This window comes from Salmo salar, chromosome ssa16, assembly GCF_905237065.1.
Source record: "Salmo salar chromosome ssa16, Ssal_v3.1, whole genome shotgun sequence".
Lineage (NCBI taxonomy): Eukaryota > Metazoa > Chordata > Actinopteri > Salmoniformes > Salmonidae > Salmo > Salmo salar.
This window is the reverse complement of record NC_059457.1, coordinates 92,390,963-92,408,462: the sequence shown is the minus strand read 5'-3', so window position 1 is coordinate 92,408,462 and position 17,500 is coordinate 92,390,963. Positions and strand designations below refer to the sequence as shown.

Sequence of the window (17,500 nt, the reverse complement as noted above, 5' to 3'; positions counted from 1 at the left end):
GAGTTCTGGCGTAGACAGAGATGTAGACAGAGACTTTCGTGACGTCTTCTTGCAGTGCATTCTAATCTACTGCCCATGTAATGGCTTGTAGTACTGCCATGATAAATGAACAGGTAACTGCCCAAATAATGGAAACCCTTGAATAAATGAAGGATAGAAAGCACATGCACAGGTGTGGTTCCTGACTAACATCCCATCATGCAATGCCCCCATCCACAGGGCACGAGTGGTCACTGTAAACCATATGCCATGGCCGTCTAAGTCACCAGAACTCAACCCAATTTAACACTTGTGGGAGAGATTCTGGAGCGGCGCCTTAGACAACAATTTTATACCGCCGTCAACAAAACACCAAATGATGAAGGTGAGGGTCTCTCTCTCTCTTTATGACCAGGGCAGTCTGTGATGATCTGTCTCTCTCTCTTTATGACCAGGGCAGTCTGTGATGATCTGTCGCTCTCTCTTTATGACCAGGGCAGTCTGTGATGATCTGTCTCTCTCTCTTTATGACCAGGGCAGTCTGTGATGATCTGTCTCTCTCTCTTTATGACCAGGGCAGTCTGTGATGGTTTCTCTGTCCTCTTTATGACCAGGGCAGTCTGTGAGGATCTCTCTGTCCTCTTTATGACCAGGGCAGTCTGTGATGGTTTCTCTGTCCTCTTTATGACCAGGGCAGTCTGTGATGGTTTCTCTGTCTCTCTTTATGACCAGGGCAGTCTGTGATGGTTTCTCTGTCTCTCTTTATGACCAGGGCAGTCTGTGATGGTTTCTCTGTCTCTCTTTATGACCAGGGCAGTCTGTGATGGTTTCTCTGTCTCTCTTTATGACCAGGGCAGTCTGTGATGGTTTCTCTCTCTCTCTTTATGACCAGGGCAGTCTGTGAGGATCTGTCTGTCTCTCTTTATGACCAGGGCAGTCTGTGATGGTTTCTCTGTCTCTCTTTATGACCAGGGCAGTCTGTGAGGATCTCTCTGTCCTCTTTATGACCAGGGCAGTCTGTGATGGTTTCTCTGTCTCTCTTTATGACCAGGGCAGTCTGTGATGGTTTCTCTCTCTCTCTTTATGACCAGGGCAGTCTGTGATGGTTTCTCTGTCTCTCTTTATGACCAGGGCAGTCTGTGATGGTTTCTCTGTCTCTCTTTATGACCAGGGCAGTCTGTGATGGTTTCTCTGTCCTCTTTATGACCAGGGCAGTCTGTGATGGTTTCTCTGTCCTCTTTATGACCAGGGCAGTCTGTGATGGTTTCTCTGTCTCTCTTTATGACCAGGGCAGTCTGTGATGGTTTCTCTGTCCTCTTTATGACCAGGGCAGTCTGTGATGGTTTCTCTGTCTCTCTTTATGACCAGGGCAGTCTGTGATGGTTTCTCTGTCTCTCTTTATGACCAGGGCAGTCTGTGAGGATCTGTCTGTCTCTCTTTATGACCAGGGCAGTCTGTGATGGTTTCTCTGTCTCTCTTTATGACCAGGGCAGTCTGTGAGGATCTGTCTGTCTCTCTTTATGACCAGGGCAGTCTGTGATGGTTTCTCTGTCTCTCTTTATGACCAGGGCAGTCTGTGAGGATCTCTCTGTCTCTCTTTATGACCAGGGCAGTCTGTGAGGATCTGTCTGTCTCTCTTTATGACCAGGGCAGTCTGTGATGGTTTCTCTGTCTCTCTTTATGACCAGGGCAGTCTGTGATGGTTTCTCTGTCTCTCTTTATGACCAGGGCAGTCTGTGATGGTTTCTCTGTCTCTCTTTATGACCAGGGCAGTCTGTGAGGATCTCTCTGTCCTCTTTATGACCAGGGCAGTCTGTGAGGATCTCTCTGTCCTCTTTATGACCAGGGCAGTCTGTGAGGATCTCTCTGTCCTCTTTATGACCAGGGCAGTCTGTGCAGTAGAGAACCAATGAAGGAGGCAGAAGTAGTTAGCGTAGTGCTAATGATGTGCAGCAGCTCCTTCGTCAGGCAGGTTCCATCCCTAATGGCACCCTATTCCCTACATACTGCACTACTTTCAACCAGGGTCCATGTATAGTAGTGTACTATGTAGGGAACAGGGTACCATTTGGGTCAGAACCCCGACCCTGCTTAAGGCACAGTGGGAAGGGTTGGCTAAAGCACTTCCATCCTTCACTTCACACTATGAATGAAATAGGGAATTCAGCTGCAATTGGGCAGCAGGCCAGAAAAGAGAAGTAGGGGGAGAGGAGGGAGGGATTGGGAGGGGAGAGGAGGGAGGGATTGGGAGGGGAGAAGAGGGATGGATTGGGAGGGGAGAGGAGAGGGGGAGGGATTGGGAGGGGAGAGGAGAGGGAGAGGGGGAGGGATTGGGAGGGGAGAGGAGAGGGGGGAGGGATTGGGAGGGGAGAGGGGGGAGGGATTGGGAGGGGAGAGGAGAGGGGGAGGGATTGGGAGGGGAGAGGGGGGAGGGATTGGGAGGGGAGAGGAGGGAGGGATTGGGAGGGGAGAGGAGGGATGGATTGGGAGGGGAGAAGAGGGATGGATTGGGAGGGGAGAGGAGAGGGGGAGGGATTGGGAGGGGAGAGGAGAGGGAGAGGGGGAGGGATTGGGAGGGGAGAGGAGAGGGGGAGGGATTGGGAGGGGAGAGGGGGAGGGATTGGGAGGGGAGAGGAGAGGGGGAGGGATTGGGAGGGGAGAGGGGGGAGGGATTGGGAGGGGAGAGGAGGGAGTGATTGGGAGGGGAGAGGAGGGAGATATTGGGAGGGGAGAGGAGGGAGGGATTGGAAGAGGAGAGGAGGGATGGAACGGGAGGGGAGAGGTGAGGGGGGAAAGACAGCGAAGGACTGGGGATCAGATAAAGAGAGAGTGGAGGAGGAAAAAATGGCTGGAGAGAGAGAGAGAGAGAGAGAGAGAGAGAGAGAGAGAGAGAGAGAGAGAGAGAGAGAGAGAGAGAGAGAGAGAGAAATACTTTAAAAATGAGCTCTTGCCTGCCTAGAATGCCAGATGGGCGGGGTTTCCAGTTTTGGGACAATTAGAATGCCAGATGGGCGGGGTTTCCAGTTTTGGGACTATTAGAATGCCAGATGGGCGGGGTTTCCAGTTTTGGGACTATTTGAATGCCAGATGGGCGGGGTTTCCAGTTTTGGGACTATTAGAACGCCAGATGGGCGGGGTTTCCAGTTTTGGGACTATTAGAACGCCAGATGGGCGGGGTTTCCAGTTTTGGGACTATTAGAATGCCAGATGGGCGGGGTTTCCAGTTTTGGGACTATTAGAATGCCAGATGGGCGGGGTTTCCAGTTTTGGGACTATTAGAACGCCAGATGGGCGGGGTTTCCAGTTTTGGGACTATTAGAATGCCAGATGGGCGGGGTTTCCAGTTTTGGGACTATTAGAACGCCAGATGGGCGGGGTTTCCAGTTTTGGGACTATTAGAATGCCAGATGGGCGGGGTTTCCAGTTTTGGGACTATTCATGTTGTATCATTTAAACCGTACTTTAAACAGAGTTAGAGTTAAGCTGTAAAACAAATCTAATTGTTTCAAACTAAATGTTATTAAAGTAACTGGTCCCACAGCTGTTTATTTCTGTTTACTCAACGTTTTTGGTCAAATCGTTAGCTGAACTTAACATTGTTAGTTTGTCCAAACTGAGCTCCAGCAGGAGAAATGTAGTAAAACAATTCATTTATCGATAAATTATTATTTTGGCATCTTACCTAAAAAAAAAACTGGCTTTGAAACTAGTTACACAAACACACAGAGCTTTTAGCATAGAATGATTTCAACTGATATATCTGCCACACTTTGACATACGTGATTACATTGTTCATATTAACTTATTACAGTGATTCATATTCAACATGTAACTCACCTTGGATTTGGTTTCACAGCATTACAAACGTCCTGCTACGTCATCATGTCTGTGTCAATGACTGTTTTCACCTGTATTGCATCACTTTACACCTCAAAGTAAAATCTCAGCACTGAAGATAAAAAATAAAAAAAATATGACATTTTATTATAGTGATTATTGCTGCAAAATGTAATTTTTTTGGGAGGGACAACATGACTAAATTCACTTAGAAATGTATTTTATAGATATGTAATTCTCATTGAAAGCAAGTCAAAGAAGCAGTTGATATATTCTATGTAATCTATTTCTATGCTTCTAGTTCTTGAGTTTTGCTTTTGCATCGTTTACTTTCAGTTTCGTACAACAGCTGAAAAGACAATATTTTTTTCAGGTTTCTGGAAAATATATTTCACAGCGGTTTAGATTTTACAATGATTCTCTACACTATTGTAACGACCCTGGGTTTATAAGCGTGGAAATCGACTCTGCCGCTTGAGCATGCTTTTGCGGCACAGTCGATAGCGCGCCGGACTTCGGGCTTGAAGGTCGAGGGTTCGAGACCTGCTCCCTGCTGCCTGTTTCATTACACTATATTTGCTTGTTTAGTCACATAAACTAGCTAAGTTTGGGCTAACTCAATTGTTTTTAGTTCAGGTAATACCTTGTCCGAACTGTGACCTGCCTTGACTGTGGATGAAGTGACGTTATGCAGATGTGTGTGTGTGTGTGTGTGCAAGGTCGTATATTATTTGACCTTCCTCATTTTAGATGCTGCTCCTGGTAACCAGACCAGAACTGAGCCTGTTACCTCTCACCTCCTCCTCCTCCTCCTCTTCCTCCACCTACTCCTCCTTCTCCTTCTCCTCCTCCTCCTCCTCCACCTCCTCCTCCTCCTCCTCCACCTCCTCCTCCTCCTCCCTCCTCCTCCTCCTCCTCCTCCTCCCTCCTCCTCCTCCTCCTCCCTCCTCCTCCTCCTCCTCCTCCTCCTCCTCCTCCTCCTCCTCCTCCTCCTCCTCCTCCTCCTCCTCCTCCTCCTCCTCCTCCTCCTCCTCCTCCTCCTCCTCCTCTTCCTCCTCCTCCTCCTCCTCCTCCTCCTCCTCCTCCTCCTCCTCCTCCTCCTCCTCCTCCTCCTCCTCCTACTCCGCCTCCTCCTCTTCCTCTTCCTCCTCCTCCTCTTCCTCCTCCTCCTCCTACTCCTCCTCCTCTTCCTCCTCCACCTCCTCCTCCTCCTCCTCCACCTCCTCCTTCTCCTACTCCTCCACCTCCTCCTTCTCCTCCTCTTCCTCCTCCTCCTCCTCCTCCTCCTACTCCTCCTCCTCCTCTTCCTCCTCCTCTTCCTCTTCCTCCTCCTCCTCTTCCTCCTAGCTCTTCAGATGTCATTTACCCTGTGTGTCTGTCATCAACATGAAGCTCCTGGGTTTCTAAGAGGGTTCCTAGCAGGTCCTGGGTTTCTAAGAGGGTTCCTAGCAGGTCCTGGGTTTCTAAGAGGGTTCCTAGCAGGTCCTGGGTTTCTAAGAGGGTTCCTAGCAGGTCCTGGGTTTCTAAGAGGGTTCCTAGCAGGTCCTGGCCTTCTAAGAGGGTTCCTAGCAGGTCCTGGGTTTCTAAGAGGGTTCCTAGCAGGTCCTGGGTTTCTAAGAGGGTTCCTAGCAGGTCCTGGGTTTCTAAGAGGGTTCCTAGCAGGTCCTGGCCTTCTAAGAGGGTTCCTAGCAGGTCCTGGGTTTCTAAGAGGGTTCCTAGCAGGTCCTGGGTTTCTAAGAGGGTTCCTAGCAGGTCCTGGCCTTCTAAGAGGGTTCCTAGCAGGTCCTGGGTTTCTAAGAGGGTTCCTAGCAGCTCCTGGGTTTCTAAGAGGGTTCCTAGCAGGTCCTGGCCTTCTAAGAGGGTTCCTAGCAGGTCCTGGCCTTCTAAGAGGGTTCCTAGCAGGTCCTGGGTTTCTAAGAGGGTTCCTAGCAGGTCCTGGGTTTCTAAGAGGGTTCCTAGCAGGTCCTGGGTTTCTAAGAGGGTTCCTAGCAGGTCCTGGCCTTCTAAGAGGGTTCCTAGCAGGTCCTGGGTTTCTAAGAGGGTTCCTAGCAGGTCCTGGGTTTCTACGAGGGTTACTTGGGAACATCTGCCTGTTCTGTATTCTGTTTTCTGTATGCTGTGCCTAGGGATCCCCTAATGCTCTGTCAACAGGAGGCTACGCCCTTCTCACTCTACAGTGTTTTAACCTGATCTGACTGTTTCTAAAAGACTGACATCGTGGGGAAGACTTGGGATAGGGGTCTTCTGAATGAAGAAATGCAGGTTTTGATGTGGTTTAGGATAGGGGTCTTCTGAATGAAGAAATGCAGGTTTTGATGTGGTTTAGGATAGGGGTCTTCTGAATGAAGAAATGCAGGTTTTGATGTGGTTTAGGATAGGGGTCTTCTGAATGAAGAAATGCAGGTTTTGAAGTGGTTTAGGATAGGGGTCTTCTGAATAAATACATTCAGCTTTTGAAGTGGTTTAGGATAGGGGTCTTCTGAATAAATACATTCAGCTTTTGAAGTGGTTTAGGATAGGGGTCTTCTGAATAAATACATTCAGCTTTTGAAGTGGTTTAGTTTGGTATATTCATTTATTTTTTAGCCTGAAGCAGAGGCTGTTCTTCATTGGGTTCCACTTCCTCACAAAACATGACCAGTAATTAATAAAACCCTGATACAGTGATAGACAGGGATAGTCACATACATTAAAATACAACTAAATATAAACTATACAACTAAAAACATAAAGTGTATCAGAATGTGTCTGTGTATGTGTGTGTGTACCCTCACAGTCCCTTCCTTTACATGAAATGTTCTCTGGGTGGGTTCTACTAAGCTAACATATCAAATTGGTATATTTTACATTTTAAATATTTAAATATATTTAAAAAAAATTAAATGGTCACCGTGGATCATTTATAATTTTAATTAAAACATTTTTGGACGTCAGTAGGTTTAACGACAACAACAACAACAAAAATAAATGACAAAATGATTTGATAAAGTATTGAATTTGACCTTTACTGCGACAGCCCGTAGAAATGTGTTGAATAACACGTTCATAAACGACATCACATGCAGTACACTGCAGAGCCGTCAATACCACAGGCCACCAGTAGATGGCAGACTACCCCGAGCTCAGAGTTCAGCACATCGCTTCAGCTTCTGTTAGGGCTTCATATTGCAATGTAGGCTGTTTGGTGCAGACACCTTCATATAACAAGATATATCTCTCTGATTCCTGGGCCTCAAACACAATGATGAGGTGGGATGGAGGGGAAGTGTGTGTGTGTGTGTGTGTGTGAGAATGTGTCTGTGTGTGATTGTGTCTGTGTGATTGTGTCTGTGTGATTGTGTCTGTGTGTGTCTGTGTGATTGTGTGTGTGTGTGTGTGTGTGTGGTTGTGTGTGTGGGATTGTGTGATTGCGTGATTTTGTGTGTGTGATTGTGTGTGTGGGATTGTGTGTGTGTGTGTGTGTGTGTGTGTGTGTGTGTGTGTGTGTGTGTGTGTGTGTGTGTGTGTGTGGTTGTGTGATTGTGTGTGTTGTGTGTGTGTGTGTGATTGTGTGTGTGTGTGTGTGTGTGTGTGTGTGTGTGTGTGTGTGTGTGTGTGTGTGTGTGTGTGTGTGTTGGTGTGCGTGTGATTGTGTGTGTGATTGTGTGTGTGTGTGTGTGTGTGTTTGTGTGATTGTGTGTGTGTGTGTGTGTGTGTGTGTGTGTGTGTGTGTGTGTGTGTGTGTGTGTGTGTGTGTGTGTGTGTGTGTGTGTGTGTGCGGGCTGAAAGGAGATGAGAGCCTGTTAATCAGAGAGTTTAACCCCCAACACTCTCTTGATCAAGTTGTGTCTGTGAACAAGCATATTTCCTGACACTGACATAGTGCACGTGGAGTGGGATTGGAGTGGATTGGGTGGGAGCAAACCTCTCTGCTGCGTTGTGTCTGTGGGAAATATTCACGGTGCTAGCTTCTGTTAGCTGCTGTTAGCTGCTGCTAGCTGCTGTTAGCTGATATTAACTGCTGTTAGCTGCTGCTAGATTCTGTTAGCTGCTGTTAGCTGCTGTTAGCTGCTGTTAGCTGCTGCTAACTGCTTTTAGCTGCTGTTAGCTGCTGTTAGCTGCTGTTAGCTGCTGCTAGATTCTGCTAGCTGCTTTTAACTGCTGTTAGCTGCTGCTAGATTCTGCTAGCTGCTTTTAGCTGATTTTAACGGCTGTTAGCTGCTGATAGCTGCTTTTAACTGCTGATAGCTTCTGTTAGCTGCTGTTAGCTGCTGTTAGCTGCTGTTAACTGCTTTTAACTGCTGTTAGCTGCTGTTACAGAAGCTGCTGTTTGGTTTGCTTGTGTAAATTAAAGTGAGACAGTGTTTGGTGTGCCTCAATATGAAAACAAGTTGATAATGAGTGGTGACAAGCATGATAAGCCAGGATATCATGTAAATTGGCAGTTGGGACGGTTTAAGCCTCTCTTATGCTAATACGACTCAGAGTGACTGCCGGGCAGAGCACACACACAGGGAGAGAGAGAGAGAGACAGAGAGAGAGACACACAGAAAGAGAGAGAGAGAGAGACACAGAAAGAGAGCGACATAGAGAAAGAGAGAGAGACAGAGAGAGAGACACACACACTCAGAGAGAGAGAGACACACACACTCACAGAGAGAGAGAAATACACACAGAGAGAGAAAGAGAGAGAGAGAGAGAGAGAGAGAGAGAGAGAGAGAGAGAGAGAGAGAGAGAGAGAGAGAGAGAGAGAGAGAGAGAGAGAGAGAGAGAGAGAGAGAGAGAGAGAGAGACACAGAGAGAGAGAGAGAGAGAGAGAGAGAGAGAGAGAGACACAGAGAGAGAGAGAGAGAGAGAGAGAGAGAGAAGAGAGAGAGAGAGAGAGAGAGAGAGAGAGAGAGAGAGAGAGAGGAGAGAGAGAGAGAGAGAGAGACACACAAACAGACAGAGACCGAACACATACATACGCTCTCTCTCCCTCTCTGAAATCCGCTGTAATTGAACACGGTTTTAAACCAATCTGCTGTTTCTCTTGTTCACAATAATAACAGAACTTTAATAAGTTGAAGCACCATTTTGGACTGAGTTTGAGAGACTGGAATGAATGGAGGCCTAGTTGGCTGGTGTTCGCCCGGTTTAAGACAGATATTTGACCCTGAAACGTCGATACAACGCAGTTTCAGCATCGTCTAGTTGGCTCATCTTTCCTTGCCCTGAACTTCACATTCTTTGATCCTGATATTCAACAGAGTTTGGGTTCAGATAAGAGCTCAAGGTTTCCTCCAAGTGAACAACATACAGTTTGTAAAGTGAAGAACAGGTTCAACCTGTATCTTCATGATTTTATACAGTGTGCAAAAAGGTTAGCGTAGTCAATAGTGTTTTGAATTTAATGTTTTTCCTCCATTGAACAGAGTAATTGTCACAAGTGTTCTTTAACATTTGAGCTGGAATGCTCTAGAAATTTTACAATATATGGCCGGATACAATATGTGTAATAAATGGAGCGAGATAATAAATGAATGCTTAATTTAATAACATAATATTTTTGCTAAATGTTAACATTCCGGCATTCATTTAATTATGCCGGAGATCCTGAAATAGTGTACCAGATAATGGACTTCTAACACATGATATTTCCTTCCCATTGTGTGACAGAGCTAGGTTAATGATGTCTTTGGGCCATTGCGGTTTGATAGTGATGGTAAATGTCTCTTGTTGATATGTTCCTCTCTCAACGTGAAGAGCGTCCAAATCTCCATGAAAAATGTCGGGCCAAATATCACCAATGAACAAAACTGAAAATGAACAAAACTCAAATTATTACGTGAAATTTTGAACATGAAACAAACTTTTTTTTTAAATTTTTTATTCACCAAATCCAAGTTGCATTAGAATTGTTCCCCTAACGTAACTTTAGGTTTTCTCTTCCTCCTTCCTAGTTTTATCCTAATTGAATGTCACTTACGTCGTGGAATATTCTAGAATATCGAACAAAAGGGGACATTTGCATTAGGCAGAGATTGTCCAACCTTTGGTTTCTCTAATGATTACTGTAGAGATTTACAGCCCCTATGTCGGTGTGTTGCTGAAGTGATGGCAGGGACTTCTCTGTGTTACGGAGGGAAAGGTTGTGTGGGTGTGTGTGTGTGGGTGTGTATAGCAGGGACCTCTCTGTGCAGAGAGAAAGGTTAGCTGGAGGAAAGAAAAGGCTGGAGGCTTGTTTCTGGGCTGAAAATACAAAGCCGAAAAGAAAGGCCTGAGGAAATGTCATTATAATGAAATGGAAATATGGTCTCAATTAAAACTGGTAACATTCAATATGGTATTTGAAGGTGCAGATTTCAGTATGTAGCGTTGTGTGTGGTGTGAGTGTGTGCTTGTTTGCCTGCCTGTCTGTTTGCCTGCCTGTCTGTTTGCCTGCCTGTCTGTTTGCCTGTCTGTCTGTCTGTCTGCCCTGCCTGCCTGCCTGCCTGCCTGCCTGCCTGCCTGTCTGTCTGTCTGTCTGTCTGTCTGTCTGTCTGTCTGTCTGTCTGTCTGTCTGTCTGTCTGTCTGTCTGTCTGTCTGTCTGTCTGTCTGTCTGTCTGCCTGCCTGCCTGCCTGCCTGTCTGTCTGTCTGTCTGCCTGCCTGCCTGCCTGCCTGCCTGCCTGCCTGTCTGTCTGTCTGTCTGTTGTGGTGGTGATTTTCCCCCTCAAATTTAGTGAAAACATTAATGGTGCCCATGAGGTCCCTAAACTGGATATCAATGTAAACAGCATTTATGTAGGTTAATATTGCTTTAATCTGCTCTGGTTACAAAAGGAAAGCATCATCCAGCCAGCTACTTAGCTAAACAATGGAAGTAGCACAACCCATGGCTACAAAGCTAGCAGGCTAGTAAGCTACAGCTACTCTGTAAGTTAGCTGGCTAGTTAGCTATAGCTACTCTGTAAGCTAGCTGGCTACTTAGCTATAGCTACTCTGTAAGCTAGCTAGCTAGTTAGATATAGCTACTCTGTAAGCTAGCTGGCTACTTAGATATAGCTACTCTGTAAGCTAGCTGGCTAGTTAGCGATAGCTACTCTGTAAGCTAGCTGGCTAGTTAGATATAGCTACTCTGTAAGCTAGCTGGCTAGTTAGATATAGCTACTCTGTAAGCTAGCTTGACGTACTAGAAAGTAATATAAACATTTCGAGAAAAAAGTAACTACAAGAAATGTGGTTTATTATTTTCTGATTTGGTTATCCTGTCTTGATTGTAGAAGTGCTATGTTGATGTCTCACAAAATTAAAGCGATATCTTTAAAGAGACCGTCTCCATAGTAACCAGATACTCATTCTGCCATACATGCCCCTCCCCCCTTAAGTATGCCCTTACATACAGGAAATATATGAGTGGCTCTACGCAACACCCTTAAAACATTCCCTTAGGTTAGGGTCAAGTATTCCTTAACGTAAACCCTTAAGGGAAACAGTTAAGATGTTTTATGCAACTAGGCCCAGAACTTGGAAGAGTGTAGGTAGTGGATGGTAGAGTGTAGGTAGTGGATGGTAGAGTGTAGGTAGTGGATGGTAGAGTGTAGGTAGTGGATGGTAGAGTGTAGGTAGTGGATGGTAGAGTGTAGGTAGTGGATGGTAGAGTGTAGGTAGTGGATGGTAGAGTGTAGGTAGTGGATGGTAGAGTGTAGGTAGTGGATGGTAGAGTGTAGGTAGTGGATGGTAGAGTGTGGTATGGTAGAGTGTAGGTAGTTTTGTGGTAGTGGATGGTAGAGTGTGGTAGTGGATGGTAGAGTGTAGGTAGTGGATGGTAGAGTGTAGGTAGTGGATGGTAGAGTGTAGGTAGTGGATGGTAGAGTGTAGGTAGTGGATGGTAGAGTGTAGGTAGTGGATAGTAGAGTGTAGGTAGTGGATAGTAGAGTGTAGGTAGTGGATGGTAGAGTGTAGGTAGTGTATAGTAGAGTGTAGGTAGTGTATAGTAGAGTGTAGGTAGTGTAATGATGACATCATTCCCCTCTCTCTTTTACAGTCTTCCTTTAATCATGACATCATAACCAACTACTTTATTTGGTTCTGCAGATGCATGTCAGTGGAAGGTGTTTAAATTGTGCAGTGAAACGTGGCTGTGGTGTTCCTTGCTAAATCATCTCACTCCGTCTGCCCAGTCTCACTCCGTCTCTCCAACCCTCACACCTCTTCTTCAAATATGTTGTCGTCTTTGAATTTGGATCAGTGTCTGTATCAATTTGATGGATCGCTCCGTCAACAGTTTACTTAATCCTCTCTGTCCATATGGCCTATATTATGTTAGGTCATAAGGTTATCAGAGGACATCAGATGTACAGAATGATCGATTACAATACAACATCAGCCTAACACAGGTGTCCTTAATCAGCAAGAGGATTGCAGTAGCGCGTTAACCGAGCGATCACCCCCCCTTTAAATCCCTGAGCCCTAGCTAACGTCGCGGCCCTGTTTTGTCTCTTGGTTCTAGTCGCAGCGCCGTGTCACGTTTCACCTGCCAGACGGTTCTCAGGAGAGCTGCAGTGACAGTGGGCTGGGGGACCACGAGCCCACGCTCCTCTCATGCCCTCTCCCTCTGGTGCAGGGCCAGGCGCAGGAAGACTTCTACCAACAGGCCTCCCCGGACAAGAGGACCGAAGCCGACGGGAACTCTGACCCCAACTCTGGTGAGTGAGTCACCTGGTTTCCTGGTCTGCTGGTTTGCTCTCATCCTCTTCTCCCCACTTCTCTTCACCTCTGACCCCAACAGTCTGTTGGTCTGGTCTACTCTCCTTCTCTTCACCTCTGACCCCAACATTCTGTTGGTCTGGTCTACTCTCCTTCTCTTCACCTCTGACCCCAAACAGTCTGTTGGTCTGGTCTACTCTCCTTCTGTTCACCTCTGACCCCAACAGTCTGTTGGTCTGGTCTACTCTCCTTCTCTTCACCTCTGACCCCAACAGTCTGTTGGTCTAGTCTACTCTCCTTCTGTTCACCTCTGACCCCAACAGTCTGTTGGTCTGGTCTACTCTCCTTCTCTTCACCTCTGACCCCAACAGTCTGTTGGTCTAGTCTACTCTCCTTCTGTTCACCTCTGACCCCAACAGTCTGTTGGTCTAGTCTACTCTCCTTCTGTTCACCTCTGACCCCAACAGTCTGTTGGTCTGGTCTACTCTCCTTCTCTTCACCTCTGACCCCAACAGTCTGTTGGTCTAGTCTACTCTCCTTCTGTTCACCTCTGACCCAAACAGTCTGTTGGTCTGGTCTACTCTCCTTCTGTTCACCTCTGACCCCAACAGTCTGTTGGTCTAGTCTACTCTCCTTCTGTTCACCTCTGACCCCAACAGTCTGTTGGTCTGGTCTACTCTCCTTCTCTTCACCTCTGACCCAAACAGTCTGTTGGTCTGGTCTACTCTGCTTCTTTTCTCTCCTCTTCATCTTCTCCTTCTTCTTCTCTCTCCTCTTGATCTTCTCCTCCTGCCCTCTCCTCTTCTTCTCAGACAAGAAGGTGAAGCATCCGTGCAAAGAGACATTTTACAATTACTTACATTTCATACGTTTCCTTTGTCTTAAAACTTTATCACCTGTGTTCCAACCGGAAGATGTAGTAGTACATCATTCCCAGAAACCTTTAGCCAGATAAATTAAATCCTAAAAGAGGAGAGAATAGAGGATGTTTAGAGTGTCCCAGTTTGGGGAAATGTGTGAAAATAACCTTCTTAATGAAATGTAAATTAATGTAGTGTCATTTGATCTCTTTAAAAGCGTGTTCGTGAGAACTTTTATTTTACACTCATTTTAATGCTCAGTGTTAATGTACTGTCCTCCAACCTGATTCCTGTTAGATACTCCCAGGTGTACAGAGGAGTTCCCAGTAGTCTACTCACCTATTTGTGAAGCTCATTGGATTTATTTAGAGATGATTTCCCAGTTGGAGACCCGGCGGCATGGCGCAGACCTGAAATGTTTAACTTTTCAACTAGAAGTATTTCTAGTGGGAATGTTCTCCGACCCACTTTTCCCCTTTTATCATTAAGAGGTGAGGAGAGAGGCCGTAGATAAAAAATCAAGAGCATAGCCCTGAGGTCGGTACTAAACTGTTAGGGGTGAAGGAGTACCGCAGTACATCACCCAGAGGTCGGTACTAAAATGACTGTTAGGGGTGAAGGAGTACCGCAGTTCATCACCCAGAGGTCGGTACTAAACTGACTGTTAGGGGTGAAGGAGTACCGCAGTACATCACCCAGAGGTCGGTACCGCAGTACATCACCGAGAGGTCGGTACTAAACTGATTGTTAGGGGTGAAGGAGTACCGCAGTACATCACCGAGAGGTCGGTACTAAACTGACTGTTAGGGGTGAAGGAGTACCGCAGTTCATCACCCAGAGGTCGGTACTAAACTGACTGTTAGGGGTGAAGGAGTACCGCAGTACATCACCCAGAGGTCGGTACTAAACTGACTGTTAGGGGTGAAGGAGTACCGCAGTACATCACCGAGAGGTCGGTACTAAACTGACTGTTAGGGGTGAAGGAGTACCGCAGTACATCACCGAGAGGTCGGTACTAAACTGATTGTTAGGGGTGAAGGAGTACCGCAGTACATCACCGAGAGGTCGGTACTAAACTGACTGTTAGGGGTGAAGGAGTACCGCAGTTCATCACCCAGAGGTCGGTACTAAACTGACTGTTAGGGGTGAAGGAGTACCGCAGTACATCACCCAGAGGTCGGTACCGCAGTTCATCACCCAGAGGTCGGTACTAAACTGACTGTTAGGGGTGAAGGAGTACCGCAGTACATCACCCAGAGGTCGGTACTAAACTGACAGAGGTCGGTACTGTATAACATCATGCATAACTCAAGCACATTCATTAAACAGCATGGCTGAGATAGATATGGTTTTTCACCCAAAAAAAAAGCTGGTTGAGAAATTTAAGACCAAAAGTACACATTTATTTTTTCTGTAGCTTTTTTGGTGAAGTGTCTGTAACCTGGGTGACACCTACATTCTGTAAATGTGATGCTTGACTCAACTGTATTTTGTATTTTGTTATCGCGAAGGTGGTTCCGTTGGTTGTCTGGACTTAGACCTGTAATCAACAACACTTTAATTGGAAGGTTTTTATGTCGGCTTTGTGCTAATTGTTCGTCACGATAGAGCTAACATTGTTGCTGCACACTCCAATTAACAACAAACTAATTAAGTTAAGACTTGTAATTAATTAGAGAACACGGCCATATATCCAGTTTTTGTTGTTGAATTATTGGACAACAGCACTCCAAATCTGTGTCACAAATGGCACCCTATCTCCTGTATAGTGTACTACATCTGATCAGAGCCCTATGGTGAATAGTAGTGCACCACGTAGGGAAACAGGGTTTCATTTAGGACAGAGCCTACGACTTGCAACATCTATCACGGGTCAGCAGCAAACTACATGCCTTTCACGCAGTTGACAAAGTCCTTTTCATTATTAAGTCCCCTGACGTTCCAGGTAATCACCTTGGAATATATATATATATACATAAATTAGGGCTATTGATTTCGTCCACTCCTCGCTTTCTCCCAATGGAAACATTAGTTTAACCTGTTACACTAATCAACAAATCCACTTCCTCGTGTGTTTATAATAAAGAACATCCAAAAAGGTTGAGTATTGATTTAATTATCACGTCGTTGTAGCAATGAAAACATATTGAGACAGTCAATATGAAATTGTTTGTATGTCAAATTCCATTTTTTTCATGTTTCTTCATAATGACGGTAGGCTAAAGTTATTATTTAGAGGTGAGGAGAGAGCAGCAATATCTAAGGTATCAACAGGCTGATCTGTAGCATTGACTGTTTTCTGAGGTATCAACAGGCTGATTTATAGTATCGATATCTAAGGTATCAACAGGCTGATCTGTAGCATTGACTGTTTTCTAAGGTATCAACAGGCTGATCTATAGTATTGACTGTTTTCTAAGGTATCAACAGGCTGATCTATAGCATTGACTGTTTTCTGAGATATCAACAGGCTGATCTATAGCATTGACTGTTTTCTAAGATATCAACAGGCTGATCTATAGCATTGACTGTTTTCTGAGGTATCAACAGGCTGATCTATAGCATTGACTGTTTTCTAAGATATCAACAGGCTGATCTATAGCATTGACTGTTTTCTGAGATATCAACAGGCTGATCTATAGCATTGACTGTTTTCTGAGATATCAACAGGCTGATTTATAGCGCTGACTGTTTTCTGAGATATCTAAGGTATCAACAGGCTGATCTATAGCATTGACCATTTTCTGTCAAAGAAATAAGATGAACATGTAAATGTACATGTAATACACTTAGAAAAAAAGGTGCTGTCTACAACCTAGAACGGTTATTCGGCTGTCCCCAAAGGAGAACCCTTTTCAGAACCCATTTCGATTCCAGGTAGAACACTTTAAGGTTCCAGTAGAACCCTGTATGGTTCCAGGTAGAACCCTTTAAGGTTCCAGTAGAACCCTTTAAGGTTCCAGTGGTTCCAGTAGAACCCTTTAAGGTTCCAGTAGAACCCATTTAGGTTCCAGTAGAACCCTTTAAGGCTCCAGTAGAACCCTTTAATGTTCCAGGTAGAACCGTTTAAGGTTCCAGTAGAACCCTTTAAGGTTTAAGTGGTTCCAGTAGAACCCTTAAAGGTTCCAGTAGAACACATTTAGGCTTCAGTAGAACCCTTTAAGGTTCCAGGTAGAACCGTTTAAGGTTCCAGTAGAACCCTTTTAGGTTCCAGTGGTTCCAGTAGAACCCTTTTAGGTTCCAGTGGTTCCAGTAGAACCCTTTTAGGTTATAGTAGAACCCTTTCTGTTACATCACAGAGAATTCAAAAATGCCTACTTGATGTTATCCAAAATTAATTTCATCAGAGAAGACATATTCCTTCAAAATCTGAAGATTTTTTTGATGTTGAACGTCCTGTTATTAAATTGGAATTAGGTAGCCTATCCTTGCAAATTGCTGCCGCAAGGCATCAGTTGGAATCAAACGCTCACTTCAAATTTGACAACCAAATAGAGGTAATGCAATAGAGGATTTGTCTTTTATATATGTGTTTTTAATCATGTTTATTTTTTTATTTATTTTAATAAAAAAATTACATATTCTCATGAGATATGTGTTCCATTGCAATATTTTTGATGGGGGTGTTTGATACACACGTCTGTTAATTAAATAGAGATATCAACAGACTGTAATCCAACTAGTGCTCTCTACTCTGACAAGTGTGTGTGTGTGTGTGTGTGTGTGTGTGTGTGTGTGTGTGTGTGTGTGTGTGTGTGTGTGTGTGTGTGTGTGTGTGTGTGTGTGTGTGTGTGCGCGTGTGTGTGTGTCTGTGTGTGTGTGTGTGTGTGTGTGTGTCTCTGTGTGTCTGTGTGTCTGTGTGTCTGTGTCTCTGTGTGTCTGTGTGTGTGTGTGTGTGTGTGTGTGTGTGTGTGTGTGTGTGTGTGTGTGTGTGTGTGTGTGTGTGTGTGTGTGTGTGTGTGTGTGTGGAGCGCATGTCTCTGCTTTCTGAGGAGTTTGAGAAGCATCCCCCCCACACACACTTCTTAGGCATTGTGTGTGTGATGCAGGCAGGTATACACACACACACATACACACACAAGCACATGCATACACACCCGTACACTCACACACAATTGTTGTATTATTTCCTTACAGTGCACTTCTTCTATTCAGGATACAGACTGATGAAAAGGA

The 17,500-nt window shown here is 45.4% G+C and overlaps 1 protein-coding gene across 1 annotated transcript in view; it reads left to right on the top strand.

Annotated features, from left to right (window-relative positions):
- LOC106593108 (protocadherin-9) overlaps positions 1–17,500 on the top strand; it is a 499,821-nt gene that overhangs the window by 347,467 nt on the left and 134,854 nt on the right. The window contains 1 exon segment of the mRNA XM_045698422.1: positions 12,268–12,463. Within this exon segment, the coding sequence (XP_045554378.1) occupies positions 12,268–12,463 (196 nt within the window).